This window comes from Protopterus annectens, chromosome 10.part0 (genome assembly GCF_019279795.1).
Source record: "Protopterus annectens isolate FY-2018-M chromosome 10.part0, PAN1.0, whole genome shotgun sequence".
NCBI lineage: Eukaryota > Metazoa > Chordata > Ceratodontiformes > Protopteridae > Protopterus > Protopterus annectens.
The window spans coordinates 1,025,064,055-1,025,086,688 of NC_056744.1; the positions used below are offsets into that span (position 1 = coordinate 1,025,064,055).

The following is a 22,634-nucleotide window of genomic DNA, read 5'->3' on the forward strand; positions in this document are numbered from 1 at the left end:
CCTTCTAGGTGAAGAAGCAGTCCATTGTCTGGATCTGTAAGAGGCCTGAGCTTGACCACGACCTCTGGAGCGTCTATATCTTCCCCTTTGAGGCCTGTCAGACGTGGAAAAGGACCAACTTTGGAGGGCCAATTCCTGGAAAATCTAGGAGGCTGAACTTGTAAGAAATCTTTCACAGTCTGCATAGATTTTGCATTTTCTTCCATCTTTTTAATAACCTCTTCAGCCTTGGATCCAAATAAAACATCATGCTGAACAGGGGCATCTAAAAGTTTAGCCTTAACCTGTTCTGGCAAACTTTGTTCACGAAGCCAGGCATGTCTCCTAATAACAGTACCAGAGGCTGCGGCCCTGCAAGAAGCTTCCAAAGCATCAAAACCACAATGCAAACTATGCTTGTTCACTTGTTCAGTTGCATGCAATACATCCTGCAATTCCTTATCCTCTACACATGCTGGAAAGGTAGCAAGCTTTTGCTTCAAAACAGACAAAAGAAATTGCTGATACTTAAACATATGAAACTGGCAATTTAAAGCCCTAATAGCAAGGGTAGCAGAAGTATATACCTTTTTACCCCACCTGTCTAAGGCACGAGAATCCTTCTCGGAGGGAAAAGGATTTTTGGAAGAAGCAACCTTAGCAGCCTTAGAACCCTGAGAAATAGTTTCAGGATCCGCAGAAGGGTTGCTGAATAAGAATAAATGAGAATCAGGGACCCTGTAAAATCTATCAGGCTTAGAAGGAGCAGGGGGCATTGAATCAGGATTCAAATTAGCCTCAGAAAAGGCATCATCCACAATATCAAGAACAGGAGGAATAGCTAAAGGCCTATGTTGAGGAAGAAAAGCCTCTTCTTAGAAGCAGAATAATCCTGACCTTCCCAATGAAAATGTTCCCTCATCTCATGTAAGGTCTCCCCAAAAGAGAAATCCTCAGGCGGAGAAGCAGAGGGCAGGGAATCCTCTGCATGCGAATCCTCATAAGGAGGAAAGGAATATTCCTGATCAGAGGAAGAAACAGAAGATACAGAAGCCTGGTCAGAGGAATCCAAAGGAACATCCTGTCGAGGCCTTTTCTCTGGAGGGGGGTGAGAACCCCTAATCATTGTAAGCAAATCTTCAGCCATCCTTAGCAATTGCTTCTGTGTCTTGGGAGTAGCTTCAGAAGTAGCTGGAGCAGAAACTTTAGGTTTAACTGGAGTCTTGGACTTTGCCTTTGTCTTTGAAATGGTGATGTGAGTAGGCCTGAAAACCCCCTCAGAAGCCGGTACCTGCACAGCGGTTCCGGACCCATCTAAGGGAGCGACGTCCGAAGGTCCTGCAGCAGATAAAATAATAGGCCTTGATGGCTCCCCATGGGAGTCCGTATCGGCCATCGGTTCAGAAGTGGCGGACGACAGGGGTTGCAAAAGCGTCTCACTGACGACAGCCGAACCGGACGCTGACTCCAGGTGCGACGAATCCTGTTTGGACCTCGGAGGCCTGTCCTTGTCTTTGCGCTTCTTTTGAATTCCGGTAGAATCCGACGACATTCTATAATTGAAGCGTCTGCCAAAGTAATTTAAAGCCCAGTCGTACCGACGCTTAATAGTGCGAGAATTGAACCTGGCACAGAACCGACAACAAGAAACGTCGTGGTCAGGGCCTAAGCAAGGTAGACAGTAAGAGTGGAAATCTTTATGAGGTATCTGTTTTCCACACGCTATACAATTATTAACTTTTTCTGACATCGGAGGAACAAGAAAAAGATTCCCCAACGGGGTACTTAGCTTTGAGAAGAGAAGTAAGAACTTCGGACCAACAGCAATCAAAAACGTTGATCGAAAATCGCCAACCAAAGACTTGCGAGCTGCTTTTCACCGCACGGCAAGAAAGACTGGAAAAGATGGCGTCGGCTGAGGGCTATGTACCAGAGCGTACTGACGTCAGGGTACTAGCTTGTACAGCCGAAGCCGGACCCAGACTTTGTGATTCTGGCCGACCTCGGGCTGCCTGCCGGCAGGATCACCCTACAGTTATGACTGCAACAGTGAAACATGAAGAACATCTGAGGAATATTTGGGACAGCTGTATCAGTTCCTTGAGCATGGTTCCAAACGCAAAATCATTTCCATTTCCCAGCACAGGATTTTCTAGTACTAGGCCTTCTGGCTTCTAAAATGGCTTTCGGCACAGCTTTACTGAGAGGTGTGGTTTGTATGGCTACATTATCCGCCATGCTGCCAGGTTTAGGGTCCTGAGTTGGCAGTGCAGAATCCGATTGTTTTGTTGGGACAGTAGATGAGGTATTTGAGGCAAGGTCCAGGCTGGGCATTGGGACAAGTTCCTTAAGATCGGATACCAGTACTGGCGTGGCCAGTCTGGGGCAATCAGAATCATTTTTGGTTTCTCCTGCCTGACCTTTAGGAGTACCTTGGGGAGAAGAGGCAGTGGAGGAAAGGCATATACTGATAGGCTTGTCCAGTTGAAAGATAAGGCGTCCACTTTCCTAGCTTGTCTGTGATAAGTCCTTGTGCAGAATCTTTTTAGTTGATTTTGAGGGAAGGCAAATAGGTCTATGTCTGGGCATCCCCATTTCTTTGTTATCATGCTGAAGACTTGTGGATCCAGGTGCCGCTCGTGGGGATCCATGAGGTTTCTGCTTAGTTCGTCTGCCAGAGTATTGTCCTTTCCTGGCAGGAATTGTGCCTGCAGATGAACTTGGTAAGTCAATGCTGTGTCCCATAAAGCCATGGCTTGTCTGCACAGGGGATAAGAATGAGTGCCCTCCTGCTTGTTTATGTACCACATGACCGTGGTGTTGTCTGTCTTTATCAGTAGCTGTCCCGTATGAAGTAGGTCCTTGAAGGCTGTCAGAGCATTTTGAACAGCTAGCATCTCTTTTTGATTGATATGTAGATGCTTTTGGTTTGAGGACCAGGTGCCCTGAATGCCTCTTCCTGCCATGTGTGCCCCCCAGGCATAATCTGAAGCATCCGTCGTTAGGCTCTGCCTGGGGGTAGTGAGAATGGCTGTCCCTTGTTTTGGTGACAAGCCTTTGTCCACCATCGAAACTCCTGTTGCAGACAGGGAATTAGAGTAATCATTGTTTCCAGACTGTGGCAATGTTGTGTCCAGACACTTTTAGGTACCATTGAATTTTACTCATATGCAGTCTTGCATATGGAATTAGTAAGATGCAGGATGCCATGAAGCCCAAAGCCTGCAGAATTGTTCTTGCAGATAACTGGGCCTTTGTTGCCATTTCCTTGAAATAGGTAGTCAGTTGTCTTTGTTTGGTGTGAGATAAGCCATCTGGGCAGCTGTATTTAAGCTTGCACCCAGGAATATTATCTCTTGAGAGGGTACTAGTTTGAATTTCTTTTTATTGGCTGTGTACCCTTGGCATGTTAAAAGTTTTATCACAAAGTCAGACGCTGTAGTAGAATGTCCTTGTTCTCTGCTTGTATGAGACAGTCGTCCAAGTAAGGATATATCTGTATTCCTCTTTATCTGCAGTAAGCAATTACTGGTGCCAGGCACTTTGTGAAGACCCTGGGCGCAGTAGATAAGCCAAAGGGCTGTGCAGAGAATCGGTAATGCTTTGAGCCAGCCTTGAATTTGAGGAATCTTCTGCATGACTGCCTGATTGGGACATGCAGGTATGCCTCTTTTAGGTCTAAAGTCACGAGCCAAGCCCTGCTGCCCAGCATGGGCAGAAGCTGTTGTAAGGTCAACATCTTGAATTTTGGTATCCAGGAAAGTGTTGAGAATAGATAGGTCCAGTATTGGTCTCCATGCTTTGTCCTTTCTGGGTACCCAGAACAGTCTTGAGTAAAATCCTTGTCCCTGCTCTTGCTGTGGCACTTGTTGAATAGCCCTCATGTCCATGAGAGCTGTGACTTGTTTTTGAGCCTCTGCCCATTGATTTTTTGGCAGGTCTAGCCAACAGTTTGCCCTTGGCAGGGTATGGAAATGAAACTTGTAGCCTTGTGACACTATGTCTAAAACCCATTTGTCCTGGGTTATAATGTAACAATTTTGAGAAAAAAGTGCTAGTTTTCCCCCTAAGGCTGCTGCCAGTAGATAAGTGCTTGGTGCAAACACGGGGAAGTCATTGGGACTGTTTCCTGTATGATTGTGCTTCGTCTTCTCCACCTTTGGCGGTAGAAGCACTCCACTGCTTAGGCCTGTAGGATCCTTGCGACTGTGATCTGCCTCTAGGGCATCTGGATCTGCCCCTTTGAGGTCTATCTGAGACTGAAAAGGACCAATTCTTTGCAGGCCAGTGTCTGCTAAATCTAGGTGGCTGTACCTGTAAAAAATCCTTGACCGTTTGCATAGATTTGGCTTTGTCCTCCATTTTCTTTAACATCTCTTCTGCCTTAACACCAAACAAGGTATTGTGTTGTAAAGGAGCATCTAATAATTTTGCTTTAACATGGTCGGCAGAGTTTGTTCCTTTAACCAAGGATGCCTCCTAATGACAGGACCCGTAACAGCAGCCCTGCAGGAGGCCTCCAGAGAATCAAACCCACATTGCAAAGTATGCTTTCCAACTTGTTCAGCTGCATGCAATAACTCCTGCATTTCTTTGTTTTCTGCACAATCAGAATTTGCCATCATTTTCTGTTTAAGCAGTGACATGATATATTGCTGATATTTGAAGCATATCAAACTGGCAATTTAAGGCCCTTATAGCCAAAGTAGCAGATGTGTAAATCTTTTTTCCCCATCTATCCAGTGCCCTAGAATCCCTGTCAGAGGAGGTAGGGTTTTTTGCAGTAGATGCCTTGACCCCTTTTGGACCCTGAGAAATAGTTTCTGGGTCTGCAGTAGGGTTTTTGAAAAGGAATTTATGAGAGTCAGGGACCCTGTAAGTATCTGTCCCGCTTAACAGGAGCTGTAGGTAAAGGGTCAGGGGTCAGACTAGACTCAGAGAGCACATCATCTACAATGTTCAACACAGGTGGAATAGCTAGAGGCCTGTGTTGAGGTAGTAAAAGGAAGTCTCACAGCCTTTTCTTAGATTCTGAAAAATCCTGGCTCTCCCAGCGGAAGTGCTCCCTCATAGTATGCAAGTTTTCCCCAAAAGAGTAGTCCTCAGGAGGAGAAGCTGAAGGAATTGATTCTTCAGCATCAGAATCCTCATGGGGGGAAGGGAATATTCCTGATCAGAAGACGAATCAGAAGAAATGGAAACCTGATCTGAAGATTCATAGTCTGTCTCTTGCCTAGGCCTCTTATCAGGAGGGGGATGGGAACCCCTGATCAAGATAATTAAGTCTTCGTCCATTTTGAGCATCTGTTTTTTGGGCATGGAGGCATGTCCTTGTGGCTGATGAACTTGTTTCTTTGCCTTTAAAGGTGTTTTAGTCTTTGACTTTGAAGTCGGTTTTATATAGAATTGTTTAGGTCTGAATACACCCTCAGAAGCCGATGCCTGCTCAGCCACTCCGGACCATCTGAAGGACTAATCTCCGAGGCTACAATACCTTGAGTTTCCAGCGGCCTGGCCGACTCCATGTGGGAGTTGGTAGCGGCCTGCGACTCTAAAGTAGCGGGTGTCAGGGGCTGCAAAAGCACCTCATTGAGAACCGGCGACTTGCTTAAGAGAAGGTCAGTCGTCAGTTTTGTACCTCGGTTTCCTGTCTTTCTTTTTCTTTGCGTTTTTTTGTGAACTCCAGTAGCTGGATGACTATCCGACGACATTGTATAATTAAATCTTCGCCCAAAATAGCTTAATGCAAAATCGTACTGACGCTTAATAGTGCGTTGGTTAAATCTAGCACAACTAGCAACATCGTGGTCAGGGCCTAGGCAAGGAATACAGTAAGAATGAAAGTCCTTATGAGGTATTTGCTTCCCACAAGAAATACAATTATTAGCTTTTTCTGACATCAGTCTGGAGCAAGAAAAATGTTTCGCCAATGGGGTACTTAGCTTTTAGTGAAGACTTCGGATCTGAAACTCGAACACGAAAATCTCAGGAGTCGGCCGACCGGCACTTGCGAACTGCTTCTGCTTCGGGCACCGCACGGCAAGAAAGACTGAATAAAATGGCGTCGGCTGGATCTTTTATACCCCTGACGACCTGACGTCAGGGAAGAGGTGACAGCAACCGACGCAGGACCCATGACTTTGGAATTCAGGCCGAATGAGGGCAACCTGCCAGCAGGATAACCCAAATATAATGACTGCAACAGTGAAACATGAAGAACATCACAGATCCAAGAATCGCAAAGGTACATGAGCCTGTTCTCCCACAAAACAAGGTCACAAATAAGAATAACAATAAAATGTACAAGAGCACTTAGATTCTCAGAGCTGGCAATATAAGGACACACACACGCACACACACACACACACACACACACACACACACACACACACACACACACACACACACACACACACACACACACCAGCACCTGTGCTCGCCTTGGGAAGCAGCTCTGACGTTTTGAGAGTTAGTACTCCTTTTTCAGTAATATTCTAAACAACAAATCAGTGTTCTAAACACGCTATTAAATCTAATGATTTTAGTACGGCTAATACAAAGTACTGAACTACTATGTGCAAGTACTAGTTTATGTACATAAATTCCCAACTTGTGGACTTTGACTTAGTTGCTCCTAACACAAACATTTATGAGAATGAGAAAATATATGCATCAAGACCTGCATGCAATACTTCAGACAGACTACAGGCTCAGCATGACATAAAAACAGAACAGAATTAGTTACTTCTTATCACAATTACACTACATCAACATAGTTAATTTCTTCATTCCACGATATCACTGCCCCCCCCCCCCAAACTTTCCAACAAACATAGCTATATTAATCTGACCTGATATGTTAACAGGTTTCACCAACACTGTTAAAAATGCAGTATCATTCAGCTACAATGGAAATTACACAGAATACATTCTTCTGACAATACCTTCTCTGGTCGTCCATTAAGACCTCCTGATGGCAACTGACGTTCACAAAGCCACCAGCCCAGCAAATCAGCATTGACTTGATGTAATTGTCCTGTTATGGCGAGGAATCCTGTACAGCAATAGATCTAGAAAAGCCATACATTTTTAGTTGATTTATTAATGCAGAGAATGATTAATACCTCAAACAATTATGTTTAAACTGTTCATAATGGGCTTTATAGGCTATATATTATATACAGGCTTCTCTGTGCTCTATCACATTACCATCTCTTTAACTTTATCTCCTACAGATTTTGAGATTGTTGCATCAGTTGTACAACTCTAGTACGTGCTTTCTATGCAAAATTACCTAATTTTGCAATTCCTACAATACATTACCATGTAAGCAGCCCAGTGGTGCAGTGGGTAGCGTTGTTACCTCACAGTAAGAGGTTGCCCAGTTTGATTCTCAGCTGGGGAGCCTACTGTGCAGAGTCTGCATGTACTCCCTCTGCTTGCATGGGTTTCCTTTGGGTGCTCTGTTTTCTTCCACATTCCACAGACATGTAGAAGGTGGACTGGACACTCTAAACTGGCCACAGGTATGAGTGTGAGTGTGTGGTATGGAAGAACTACTAGGGCAGGACTAGCCACCCAGTGGTGTAAACCTTGGCTCCAGCTGATTTTCACTGTTGAAGTGACACCCAACCCCATATGCAAAAAATGGGAAAAATTGGTTATGGATGGATGTAAGCCATCATAATGGCATGAAGCATGATATTAAGAACAGTAGTATACTTCAGTGAATACGTCACTTTCACATTTTGAGATACTGTACAATTCCCATGCACAGTGCACTTTTGAATTCAGAACTGGTTGCTGATATAGACATATAATTATAAAATGGCTGTAATACTAATAAACTAGCCTCTTCTCAAATCAATCAATGCTTACATTTAACTTTCAACAACTTGCCATTATTAAATATGTATTTCCATATACCTCAAATATTCTAAGTTTGATCTCCAGATTTATTTAACATTGTTCCTTAAACAAAAATATTCAATCACTTAAGTTAACTATTTCCATTCAAATTGAGATTTTGTATTAAATATTGAGCATACTGTTTTATAGTGCATGGAATGTGGTGATTACATTCCAACATTCGGAAAAAAGACAAACCAATTAAGAGCCAGAATGGAGCAAGACCCAATCTTAACAACTGTTAAGCACTCCCTGTTTAAGTTAAGGTCAAGTCTAGAGCTCAGCCATAAAATCTGCCAGTACTGACCAGCAAATGACAGCAGCTGAACAAAAGATTTGTTTCTGGCTGCTGTTTGTACCAGTAACATGTCCCTAACTTCCTCAAAAAGCTTAGAAACGCATCAGAATAACAGGATTTATCTAAAGGATACAGACCTGAAAACACAAATGTATGTCTTTATTTAGTGACTTCTGCCCTTAGTGATTTGCCTGAAAACCACAGACTTTATGAGGAACAGAATAAAAATATGAAGCAATAATCTAGACATTCTGTGAAACTAGAGAGTTGACAGGTATGAAAGGTATGTGTAAACATAATGGACTGCATCACACTGCCTTTCTGACAGGGTCCGCCAAGTGTTTTACTGCTTTGAAAGGAGGCAAAACACTTAAATGTTTTTTCTTTTTTTTTTTCCTGTAAAAAGTAGTATATGAAGCAAACACAGCCCCATGCACTACAAAGAATTATGATTGTGTCACCGATCATAAACTTGAATTGTGTGTTTTTGACATGAATGCCAAGATCCGCTCCCAAGATGAAGTTCTTAGGATTCGTGCGTCAAGCACATAATAAACAGGCTATGATCGGCAACCCGATCAAAGTCCTCTAGATTATCACTATGTTACAAATCTTAACAATTGGACCAGTGGCCTCATACCTTGTATTACAGTCTACTTTCTTAAACTACATCAATGCCTTAAGTACCTTGTTCCTTGTCAGGAGGCTCTTCAAACTCACATTTCCACTACAGAATCCAATACAGTCCATTTTTTTTTTAACCAGGGAGTTTTGATTCTATTCTCTAACAGCTCTCATTTTCATATTTTTAATCTCTGTATTCATATTTTTACCTCTCTAGTGATTGTTTTTGTTTTTTCATTTTCAAGCTATGGATTTTTCTTAAACATTATCAGTGCTAAAGGTGAAACGCTTTCACCGCTTTAGTAAACATTATACTGCATTACACCAGCCCAACATCATCTCTAAACTGAGGTTAAATTCTCTTCATGCATAATATTCAGCATATTCAATTATTTTTATACTGAAGTAACTTTCTGCATTCCCAAACTACAGGCTCCCAATAACTTCTTTCTGAACCATCATATCTCCAACATATGCCTCGTCTGTGGAATTTTTTTTTTTCAAGTAGGGTTACAGAAATATTTGTGCAGACATTTCTGTGTTGCATTGCAACAATTCCAATACATGGAGAAAGATTAAGTGTTTTTTTTTTTTTTTCTTGATCTTATTTTAAATTCATTTTAAACAGTCTGGATGGACTTTGGCTAAAGTCTCTGAACCTATATTAGAAATTTCAGTACATAGCTGCATTTTATTTTGTTGTTTAAGAGGTCTAACTGTTGGTATACACCTGTTTCATTCTTGTATACTGAGTTTATGTCGGGTTAGTTCGTGACTACTGTTTCAATTAAGGAAATTCCAGGCCAGTCAGCTCAGAGCTAAGGGTCTTATTGTTTTTCCCCCTTCCACCCACCTTGTTGTAGTTGTGTTCCTAAACCCAATGTATCTGTTGTTGTCTGCCCCTTATGAAAATATGACAACACAATTGCCTCCCTCTCCTTGTTTTTTGGCTAAGCTTGCCAAATAAATGGTCATAATGGAGTTATTAAGGGATGTTTGCAAAATACAACATATTTCCAAGTTTACATTAATAATGCAAAAACAGAGAGTCATACTGACATGTTGGGGGTGGTGTATTCAGACAGTAGATGTTAGTTAAAATTACATTAAAACATTGTTGGCAATGTAAAGATACACAGAAATGCTCTTTTGGTAAAGCAATTGTAAGCATTACCTATATCTTCATAAATGCATTAATTTCATAAAAAGCTGTGTAACCAACAGCTGAACAAACTGTGTTCTCTTATACAAAACATTGTTCTCTTATACAAAACATTAAGGCAGACAACTCTGCTACTGGTATTTGCCATCTCATTCTCTTTCATATCTGATCACTTGGTTGACAAAATATAAGGATGACCTACACAAAGGACCAGCTTAACTGTTTCTATCTTATTGTACTGTTTATGTCCATGAATGTTCTCCATGGTTGTATCTTACTTATTATCTTATGAGTAATTTCTTCCCACATTTCTTTGGCTACCTGTTCAAAATCCCATTTCAACCAAATTCTCCAGTATCTCATCTTGTCACAAACCCACAAAAAAGGGAAGTTCTGTATCAAGTCGTGTTGGGGCAGAATCCTTTTTGCTTCACTTAATTTATATCCTGTTTTGCAAGTTAGCTACAAGGAAACGGCAAGTGTCTTGACTGAGTTTACCACAAGAATAGTGTCCCCAGCTCCTCTAGTCAAGGAATCAAAAAGCACCACTGTATTTGTTTGCCACACCCCTCTTTCTATAAATCTATGCCGGCCTGGGTCTATTACTCCAGCAGATCCGTCTGCCATGTTACCCCTACAATGAATCCATGCTGCCCTGGCCTCCTACACCAGCAGCCTCTAGATAACTATTTTCCTTTGAAAATAGAAAGATGAAAATGACAGGTTTGCGGATTTTGACTCTGCCTTCCTACGACTCTTATGAACAACAATATCAACTGCACTCAAATTGTAGCACCTTATTATCCTCTCGGATTTCCTCTTACTTCACTTTAAGATGTATAGACTGAATTTCATCATACTGCAGTGCCCCACCACTCTCATTTCAAAGAGTTCTGGACTGAAAGGAAAAACTCGAAAAACTCATGAACAGATTTAGATATGGAGCTACATTTCCTGTGAGGAAAAAGCTCTTTGAACTGATTTATCCATGGCAGGAATACAATCCTGTGAAATGGAGAAAGACAAGATTTTTGAATGTTCTTCTGGAAACCCAGTGCGCAAAGGAGATCTCTTACCTAAGTGAGAGTTTCCTGACACTTGAAAAAAAGACTATGCAAAGATAAGCAAGTTATCTAACCAAGAAAAAGAAAGTGTGAATACGCAGGCTATCACTAGACTCTTTGTGAACACTGATGGACCAGTGCATAACCCAAAGAGAAATGCAGACAGGTGAAAGTATAACCCAGACACAGAACACCTTAAAATATGCTTAAAATTTCTGACTATAGGAATGTGATTACAAGCATCTTTTAAATCTGGAGTTACAAAAAAATCTGAAAGGGGGAATAATAGTTAACAGGCTGTGAAGGGATAGCATCTTGAACTTTGGAACTTTCACAAACTGGTTAAGAAAGGAAAACTCTAGGACTGGTTTCCATGAAGCTTCTTTCTTTGATACTAGAAACATCCTTGAATAAAATGTTTTTCCTACAAGGACCAGAGGGGCAGATTTTTTTTACCACCACCCCCAAGCCAGCATATACTGAATGACGGGGAAATAAAGAAGGTTTGATTTGGCGAATGAGGAGGAATCCCTTGAAAAGAGGTAGGGATCCCACTGCCATCTATACCCCCAAAGGATAACTCTCATAACTCATTTAGCTGAAATTATCTGTTACCAAAGACAGAAATGGAGAGATGGACTTTGAGAAGAATTGAAGGACTGCCAGAGTGGGTTAGAATTTGTAGATAGTCATTCAGACTTATTGCCTCTGGAAGACTCCTGCTTTCTTTTCAGAGCTTCCCTGCTGCTGTTTTTAAGTGTCTGCTTGCCTGAAGATTGCCAAGTCTGCTTAATTCACTTTTTATGCAAAGATTCTGAGTAAGGGAGAAAACCTTTAAACTTGGAGAAGGAAGGCTATAAAATCCAAGTCACCCCTCAAATTAAAAAAAAAAAAAAAAAAATCTCTCAACCGAATGAAGGAACCAACGCACGGCAACACAATTTAATGTAAATAGAATAAAACTGGTAAGCGCTTTCATGGATTAGCACCGCCGTGTTTCTCTATTTATCACCCCTCAAATTAGTTTCTCTCATCATATTTTTTGAGGGCCACAGGAGCAGATGGTGCAAATAAAACCTCCTTGTCAAGGGGGAAACTTCAAATCTTCAACTTTTTCATCTTCAAGCAAATTTTGTGAACATAATTTTGCAAACCTTCTCATCACAGAACAATAGCTCAGTCATAACAGGATTTCACAGAACATCTGGTTACTTCTGAAATGGAAGCAATAAGAGGACTTTGAAAAGTGAAGGAAAAGCAGCAGTAATGTTTCTCATATTTTCAAAAGTAGCAAGGAAAAACGCTAACATGAGCTTCTCAATTGGAAATTTAAAAAAAAAAAAAAAATAGTGGCAGAAGAATATAGTCCTTCCCCAAATCTATCAAAGGTTTTGCCATCCTTGTCAGAGGTAGAGAGATTTGTTTTTACATGATTCACTGCAGGAGAATCTGACATGGAAATCACTGAAGGGTCAAATCTGGCATTATAAAATAAGTTATTTGCATGACTTGGGAACCTTATACAGTCTATCTGCCTTTTTACAGGCTGCAGGCTAGCTGTCAGGCATTACTGTATGCCGAAATAAAAACATTCTCCAAAGTTGAAAGAACAACAGGAACAGCAGTAGGCTGAGGAAATTCAAGTTGTGATAAATCTTAATTTTTTTTAAAAGGAAACTAGAATGTCATTTTGTTCCCATGGAAAATATTTATTTATTCTAGAAACAGTTTCAGAAAAGGAAACTATTTCAAGGTAAAATCAGAAGTACTCTCTTCAGAATCAAAATCTGTTGCCTGTTGAGAAATAACAGACTTTGTTCCCTCTAATTTTATTCCCTATACATCACACTGGGAATCTTCAGAAACAGATGAATTTATTTCTCTTACTATAGAACTAGAATATTAAGGGTTAAACAGCTGGACCTAAGCTCTGAGCTAAGCCCAATACATTTTCTCTATCTAGGGTAACAGACACAGGAGAAACTAAGTTTTTTTCCTTTCTGTTAGTTTTTTGACAGGAACATCCATAGAAGCAAACAGACTCCTATGAGGGGCATCACCCGGGGAAACGAGCATCTTAGTCCATAAAAATCCAGTGATATCGGTCTAATGAAATTTTGGAATTGTACAAGACGAAAGCGCTCACCATTTTGTTAATAAAATAGATTTTGCCTATTTTCTCTGCTCATATTCATTGTCTGTTGGATTTTTATAGCATTTGTGAGTTTCCTTTTGTTGGAATGCATCTTAGTCCAGGTAGACAGAGATGCATTGCCCACTCGTTCCTTCAAGACCAACAAGTGGTTCCCCCATGCCCGCAGAGGACACCAACAGCTGCAGAAGACATGTACAACTCCCCCAGACCATGGTGGGTGAAGGGACTACACCAGAGGAACCCAAGAAGAAGATGAGTGGTCTGAGGAACCTGAAATGTCCACTGCAAGGAAGCAGCTTGCTGAACTGGCAAAGGCCGTCTTGAAATTTTCTTCCTTTAGTGCCCAGAGGGAGGTAAGCTGTTTCATGGTTAAGCTAAGAAAGAAGCCTGAAGTGCAGCAAGCAATGTCAGTAGTAGATGGCAAAAGGTAAGCATCAAGAAAGTAGTGTTTTCACAAAAGTTACCAACTGACACGTACAAACACACTTGTCTCAGCCCCTAAAAATAGTTTATAAAATTATTAATAGACTAAACTTGACGAACAAGAAGTTATGTGCTCACCATAACGTTCGATATTCCATCTCACCTCACATTCTTACTCAAGGGTTAGGAGCCGAATATCGGCTCCGACTCGGCCAACTTTTATTTAGTAGCTCGAAGTCTCCCATTGGCTGGGCCAAGCAGGTATCCCATGCTGCACTGCTCCATAACCCCAGATCTAGTTTGCTGCGAATCCAACAAATCACACCTCATGCATCACAACAATCCAATAAGGTAGAACACTATCAAGGGGAATAAGAAAAAACAAACTACCACTGAGGGGTACTCTAGCACCAATTCCAACCTCCAGATCCCCCAGGAAGGGGGCAGGTGGGAGGGTATGTAAGAATGTGAGACGAGATGGACTACATACATCGAACGTTATGGCAAGTACATAACTTCTTGATGTTATGTAGTCCAAGCTCGCCTACATTCTCACTCGCGGGACAGCATCCCCAGCACCTCTATCCTGGGAGGCTCAAAGGAAGATACTCCTGAGGACTGTGGAACCAAAGGAAGCCTGGCCCCTAGAAGCCACATCCAGTTTGTAATGAGTAATAAAGGTGTGCGGGGAAGCCCACGTGGCTGCAGCACAAAAATAATCCAAAGATAGTCTGGCATGGTATGCCACATACGCAGAAACAGCCCTAGTAGAGTGAGCCTTGATGGGGAATGGTAGATTTTTTCCCGTTGAGGAATAAATAAAGGAAATACAATTTGAAATCCATCTGGAAATGGTAACCTTGGAAATAGGGGAACCCACTCTATTTTCTGAAAAGGAAACAAACAATTGGTCAGATTTCGTAGGTGTTTGGTCCTGTATAGATAGAATCGTAATTGTCTATGCACATCCAGTTGATGAAATCTAAACTCTGCCTTGTTTGAGAACTGAGGGAAGAACACTGGCAGCTCAATAAAGTGATTGAGATTCACAGTAGATGTTACTTTGGGAAGAAAGGACGGATTAGGTCTAAGAGAAACTCTGTCCTTATGAAAAATTAAATACGGGGGTTTGATGGAGAGAGCTTGAATCTGACACTCGTCTGGCTGATGTGATGGCTATTAAGAAAGCTGTCTTCCAGGACAAAAACTTTAACTCACAGGTGGCAGCCGGCTCGAAAGGTAGGGAAGTAAGGGCTTGCAAAACAAAGTTTAGATCCCAGGGCATGATAGGTTCTGACACAGGAGGCCGGAGTAATTAGGTTCCCTTTAGAAAGGCCGTACAGAGTTTATGAGCCATAAGGGAAGGCTCATAGGAGGTATGAAAGTTTAAAATAGCTGCCAGCTGGACTTTAATGGTAGCGGGCGCAGAGCCCTGCTGAAAGAGCATGGACAAATAATCCAAAACAGCAGCAATTGGGGCTGTGTAAGGGTCAATTCCTTGGGCATGAGCCCAAATAGAGAATCTCTTCCATTTGCTGGAATAAATCTTCCTAGTCAAAGACTTATGAGAAGAGGATAAAATGTGCACCACCTCAGGTGAAAAACAATGAAGTCTGACTAACAACGGAAGTGGAGTAGCCAGGCTGTCAACCTGAGGGTCCGCAGGGAGGGATGGAACTGTCCCAACATGTGTGTCAGTAGGTCTGGTACTGGGTCCAGAATCCAATAACTGTCCACAGCGAATGGATGGAAAAAGGAGAACCAGACCTGGCGAGGCCAGTGTGGGGAAATTAGAATCATCTTGCTTCCCAAGGATATGGCTTTCTGAATCACTCTTGGTAACAGAGGAAACGGAGGGAAAGCATAGTGCAGACCGGAGGGCCAATCGTGGACTAGAGCGTATCTGGGTGACTCCCCCTGTGGGGGGATCAGAGTGAAGTAGTTGCTGCATTTGGCATTGAGGGGATTGGCAAAAAGATCGCAGCAAGGCAGACCCCACCTGCTGAAAATCTGTTCCGCTACCAAACGGTTCAGGGACCACTCATAAGGCATCAGAATAGCGCTGCTCAGCCTGTCTGCTATCACATTGTCACACTGGCCTTCCCCGGAATGTGCGTTGCCACTAGAAAACGTTGGGAAGAAACTGCCCACTGCCACACTCGCATGGCTTCTCTGCACAGGGGGTAAGATCTGGTTCCTCCTTGTTTGTTTAGATACCACACAACAGACATGTTGTCCGAGTCTATTGCAATCGTCCCCAGAGGAAGAGAGCTCTGAAGTGCCCGCAATGCCAGTAACGCCGCTGTCATCTCCAAGACATTGATGTGCAGATGTACCTCATGATCTTGCCACGTGCCTTGGACCGTCCTGCCAAGATAATGCCCCCCACCCCATCTGGGAGGTGTCCATGATCACCGTGGCGACAGGTGATGGAGGAACAAATGGTTTCCCCTCGTCCAGATTGGTGGAGCACAGCCACCAACCGAGATCCTGTTTGCATCGGTTCGTGAGTAGGATCTGGTGGGAAAAAAGGAGTTTTTGGAGAGACCACTGGGCAAAGAGAAGCCATTGAAGAAGCCTCATGTGTAATCTCGCTAGAGGCACTAACATAGGTAGCTGCCATGGTGCCCAAAAGCTGAAGAACCCATCTCGCCTGTACTTTCCTGAGGGGTAATAAAGTGTGAACCTGATTCTGTAATACTCTGATCCTGTCGTGCGGCAAGAAGGCCCGCATTTGAACGGTGTCTAGCTCTACACCTATAAACGTGACACGCTGTGAGGGCAGCAAGGCAGATTTTTCCCAGTTCAATGCTATTCCTAGTCATTGACAGAGTGTAATGGTAGCGTCTCTGGCTCAGATGAGTAGATGCCTGGTGGGGGCGGTGAGGAGCCAGTCGTCCAGGTACAGAAACAGTTGGAATTCTTGACGTCTCAGGTGAGCTGTCACCACCGCCAAACACTTGGTGAACACCCTGGGGGCTGTGGTGAGACCAAAGGGCAGGGCACGAAACTGAAAATGACCGGCTCCCAGCCGGAAGCGTAGGTGACTCCTGGATGCCCTGTCCATTTTAATATGATAGTAAGCATCCTTGAGATCGATGGAGCACATCCATACTTCTTTTTCCAGCAATGGAAAAATGGACTGAACGGTGACCATTCGGAACTTGGACTTCAGAACGTAGTGGTTTAATCTGCTGAGATCTAGAATGGGTCTCGGGTCCCCTGTTCTTTTCGGCACCAAAAAGAGTCTTGAGTAAGTCCCTAATCCGATTTGGTCTGAGGGGACAGGTTGGATGATTCCCTTCTTTAGCAGCTTTGAAACCTCTAATGCTGCGTGATCCCTTTGACTGGGTGGAATGTCCAGGATTCTCTTGACTGGAGGGGGGTCTGATGAAAAAGGGATGGCATAACTTCCGGAAACTATTCGTAATACCAATCGATCCTGGGTGATGCTTTCCCAAGCTTCCGGGTACAACGATATGCGGCCCCCGACTGGCTCCGGAACAGCACAGTCGGGCAACACATCAGGAACGATGGTAGGAAGACCCGCAAAAGGAATCACGGTCTCCCGAGTTGCGGGGGCCTCCTCTGCCTCTAGGGCGGCGTCTTCCAGAATAACCTCCCCCTCCTCTGCCTCTGGAGGGGGACTCACCTTGTGCGGCCGGGAAAAACTTCTGCAATTTCTTGAACCACATTTTCCCTCCCCTCTGAGCCTTGGGGTAAGGCCTCGAGGGAAGAGAAAAACGGACTCCTATGGCAGACAGGGTCTTTCCCTCTTGCTCGCATCTGGTGAGGGTGTCTTTCACTTTGGTCCCAAAGAGCGAGGACCCATCAAAAGGAGCGTAGACTTGAAGGTGTCCGCGAAATGACACAGGCGCATCCAGGCTTGCCTCCTGAGGGCTACTCCCAAACTGGCTGCCCTACTCGCCCCCTCGGCTGCATACGATATGAGCCTCATGGACGAGTTGACAACAGAATTAAGGGTAGACACCTGGGTGTTAACCGTATGCGCTATCACCTCAGGTATGTTACCCGCTAGAGTATCTCCTAACTCCTTGAGGAGATCTCTCTGGAGCAGAGTAAAATGACAGAGGTAGTTCAGTGACCATACGGTGAAGGTCGCTGATGAGAGGGTACGCTTCCTGTACCGGTCCATGCTCCTAGACTCCTTGTTAGGAGGATGGACGGAGGAAGAAGACTCGGCTACTTCCTGCTGTGTGGCCGCCGCCACCACCATGGCATCTACAGAAACCCCTTTGGACAGAAACTCTTTCCCCAGGGGGGCAGAACAAAACTTATTGGGCCTTCTGGATACAGGTTCCACCGAATCAGGATTCTCCCACACCCTTCGACAAATTTAATCCAAGAGCTCGTCGAAGAGTGGAGACACCCAGGAGGCGGAGGGTTGAGCACCAAAGGCCTTGAGGAATACTGACTCCTCCCTCAGAGGGGGTTTTGGACGGCCAGTCACCTCTCTGTCTCAATATCTCCAGGATGTCGGAGAAAGAGACGTCATCAGAGGACGACTTGGGGGACCCCTCAGACTCCTCGAGGTCAGTATCAGAAGTTAGAGACTCATCCTGGGAGTCTATGTGCTTCCTCTTGCAAGACTTCTTTCTAGGGGGCTCCTCAGGCACAGACTCTGAGGGGCCCTCAGAAAGTTGGGGACCACTCATGGGGGTATCCCCAGACCTTTGTTCTCCATCATCTACGGATAGGGGGATGTCAGAGGCTCTAGCCGGGATGGAAGGGGACAGAATGACTGATCCGGGTGATGTAACGGACGATCTGGCCAGTGTGCTCCGCATGGCCTCGAAGGCGGGTCCCCCCGAATCCGAGGGCCGACCGGTCTCCGAGGCCATGACCGGGGTCGGGGTCCCCCGACGGAACTGACAGGTGTCCCGAAGTATCCCCCTCGGGCCCGACTGAGGAAACCAGAGTGCCGAACCCTGTGGACGGAGCCAACGTCAGCACCGATAAACCCTTGAGGGGTATTGGAGCCGGCACAGGAACATCACTCGGAGTGGAGCACTCCGGCTCCGAAGACAAGGAAGTGCTCGGAGGAGGAATCATCGACACAAGCATCGGGACGTGCTCCAGAGCCGACTGGGTCGGAGCCGAGAATAAATTTGCCAACACCGGCGACTGCAGGAGCCTCTGAACCACCCTATCGACATCCAAATCAGAAAGCCTGGAGGATTTGGAGGACAGGGAGGGAGATTGGGATCTCCTCTCAGGAGAACAATGCCTAACACTGGACGACCGGATCCGAATGGGTTCCAGTAAAATAGCAGCCAACGCCAATTCCAGTACTACAGATACCTCCTGCGGCCCCGAGGACAGAGGAGCCGAGGAGGTAGAGTCAAATTTAGTAATTTTCTCCGGAGGCTCCAAGGAGACAGACGGAGCCGGAGATCTCTTCTTCACCTTCGAAGCTTTAGACTTGGACTGAGAACTAGAAGTCGAATCTAAAGACTCCTCAAATGAAGGTTTTAGGAGTCCCTTCAATATTAGTTTATTTTTCCTCTCCTGGAGCACCCTCGGACTGAAGGTGTGACAGAAGCTACAAGACTCTTGCAAATGAATTGCTCCTAGGCAGTAAACACATACGGAATGCCCATCCGTAATGGACATTTTGTAACTACACTTGGAACATTTTTTAAAACTGGAACGTTTATGTTCCTTCTGATCCTTAGACATCTTGCACAAGCAGACTACTGAAAATAACTTAGCCGGAAAAACAGTAAGGGTTGGAAAAACTACTGATCAGACTACACAAGGCAACCAAAGAACCTCCAAGTAAAACGATTCTTTACTAACTCACAACACACTACTTAATATTAAGCAGAACACATTTATCCAAATATACACTAACCGAAGTCTTCCACAAAAGGAAACGGAACACTACACACAAAAAGAAGGACTAGGTCCTCTAAGTAAAACGGACCTAGTCCACCGGAAAAGTTAGGGATACCAACTACACAAACAAAAAACACTAAAAACAAGCAACAAGAAGAATAGCTATTAAAATAGCTTTTGTGGTTGAACAACTAGCAAATTTCTCAAGAGAAATTGAAAAAAAGAAGGTACTTAGCCACAGCCAAGCAAGACCACGTCCTAGCTACACGAGTGGAAAACGAGATCTGGGGTTATGGAGCAGTGCAGCATGGGCTACCTGCTTGGCCCAGCCAATGGGAGACTTCGAGCTAGTAAATAAAAGTTGGCCGAGTCGGAGCCGATATTCGGCTCTGAACTCGCGAGTAAGAAATGTAGGAGAGATTGGACTACATAACATAAAACGTTTGCACTAAAAATAAGAAAAATAACCACTTTTCTGTAACTGACAGACTGCTGTGACAAACAAAAAAACAAAGGTTTAGTCATAAAATTAAATGAGGAAGTTTTTTTCATCCAAAGAGAACTTACTTGCCCAGCTATGGATAAAATACTTGCCAGCTATTGACCCTCAAAAACCCACAAGAGGAGTATTCTTTGGCAGGAGGAAATCGCTGAAGGACATAGCACACAGACTGCTGACTTTCTCCATGCCTAGCTGAAATTTCAATTGGTCTGGGCATGCTGAAAGGGCCCTTAAGGTTTGGAAGCAGGCCAGTTGTTATATCCTAGGCAAAACATACAGCTAAGGCAACTGCAGCAGCTTTCTAATGATGAATATTCTCAGTTTCGCTAAAAACACTGTTGCTTAGGTAATGGACAGGTTAAAATAGAGTACCTGGAGGGGGAAACAGATAATTAGCGTCTCTTAGCAAAGAGAAGGACAGTAATCCTCAAAACTCACACCCCCCCAAACACTGTTCCCCACACAAATGATTTACATCCACCAAATTCAGTAATCCTTTGTACATATGTTGATAATTTAAGACAATTTAAAGTTATGTACTCACCATAACGGCATCTGTGTTGTGCATTTTCATTCTTCTTCAACCCATTGGTTTGGATCTGACTCGGCTGCATACTCCATATTTCCAATCCAACTATCAAGCTCATCCCTCTATCCCTAAAGACTTGGTCCATCCCCATTACCTCAGCTCGAGTTTTTTGCAATTAGACCCACATAGCTAGACAGAGACAGAAATAGCTGACAGAGAAAGGAAGGGCTCAAACCTGGAAACTGTTGGTACTAAAATACAATCCAACAGATATCTCCAAAAAATTGAAGAATGGGGGATTGATGGGAAGGAAGTTAAGGCAGAATGAAAATGGACAACACAGATACCTAGTTATGGTGAGCATGTAACTTTTAAATCTGATGTTGTCCTTTTCATTCTTCCTCAACCCATGGGACAGAGTCCCAAAAGTATCTTGATCTTGGGTGGGGCTCATGGAAAGATATTCTGGAGTACCACCGAACCAAAGGTGGCTCTGTTTCTGGAAGTAATCCAGTTTGTAATGAGTAATAAAAACGTGAGCACTGGACCATATAGCTGCTGTGCAAATATCATCAATAGATGTTCTTAACCAAAAATTAGACAAAGCAGCCATGGATCTGGTTGAATGAGACTTGGGAGGTTTGGGCAAGGTTGTGCCTTGATGAGAACAGACCCAAAAAATACAATCTGTAATGCATTCGGCTAAAGTGATTTTAAAAACTGGATACGCCAGTCTTTTTGGTGAAAGAGAGACAAAACACTGATCTTATTTTCTGACTTGTTTTGTCCTGTGAAGATAACATAACTATATGTGTACACCAAGGAGATGAAGCATGTACTCTCCATTATTTGAAAAATTTGGAAAGAAGACTGGTAGAGGAATAAATTGATGTTATTTTCAGAAGAAACTTTAGATAAAAAGGAAGGCTTGTCCGTGAGGTAACCCTATCTTTATAAAAAAAAATGTAAGTTTTTTTTTGAGGAAAGAGCCCAGAGTTCAGATATCCTTTTTGATGAAGCGAAGGCGACTAAGAAAACTGTTTTCCATGAAAGGAATTTTACATCAATTTTAACTGAAGGTTCAAAGGGTTTCTGAGTTAGACTTTGTAGCACAACTGTGAGATCCCAGGGAGGAGAAAGATCCTTTACTGGTGGTCTGAGAAGAAAAATGCCCTTCAGGAATACTTTGCATAATTTAGATGAAGTCAAGGAATAAGTTGTGCCTCCTGTGTGGAGATTAGAAATAGCTGCTAACTGCAGGAGAATCTTTTCCACTTGCTCTTGTAAACTTTCTTAGTAGATTATTTTTGTGAAACCAAAATAATGACACATATGAGAGAAGAACGCCTGGGGCTGTCTTACCATTACTGGAAGCGGATAAACCATAAAGTTAATATGAGGGCCTGTATATTGAGCTGTTGGATCTCATGTGGGTGAGACAGGAGATCCAGAGAAGGCTCCAGCATCCATGGAGGATAATGAAGGGGAACCATAAATGTCGAGGCCAGAAAGGGGCAAGGAGGATGACTGAACTCTTCAGCCAACCTGCTCTCTGTAGAAATCTAGGAATCAAGGGAAGAGGGGGGATAAGCATAAAGAAGACTGGAGGGCCAAATATGAACTAGAGCATCTCTCAGTGACCTCCCTGAGGGGGGAATAAGAATGAAATACCGACTGCACTTATTGTTGTGGGGGGGGGGGCAAAGAGGTTGGCCCTAAAGACGGAGATCCTTTCTGCCACAGACTGATTGAGAGACCAGTCGTGAGGCATCAAGATGGAGCTGCTTAGGTTGTCTGCTAACATGTTGTTTTTCCCCAGAATGTGCATTCCAACTAGAAAACGGTCTGATGAGATTGCCCATTCCCACACTCTCATGACCGCTCTGCACAGGGATATGATTGTTTGTTGATGTACCAGACCACAGACATGTTTGTTGGTTTGAACTGCAATAGCCCCTAGAGGAGGAGCATCTTGAAATGCCTTCAACAAGAAAAGGACTGCTCTCATCTCTAGTACACTAATATGCAAACTGGTCTCTTCGGGAGACCACATGCCTTGGACTGTCCTTACCAGGAAATGCCCCCCACGGGAAGTGTCCATGGTCACTGTGGCCATTGGAGGCAGCAAAAC

At 43.7% G+C, this 22,634-nt stretch overlaps 1 protein-coding gene across 1 annotated transcript in view; it reads right to left on the reverse strand.

The window, feature by feature from the left end:
• Positions 1–22,634, reverse strand: part of RABGGTB (Rab geranylgeranyltransferase subunit beta) — a 446,107-nt gene that overhangs the window by 161,384 nt on the left and 262,089 nt on the right. The window contains exon 7 of the mRNA XM_044086834.1: positions 6,924–7,049. Within this exon, the coding sequence (XP_043942769.1) occupies positions 6,924–7,049 (126 nt within the window). The remainder of the gene's footprint in view (positions 1–6,923; positions 7,050–22,634) is intronic.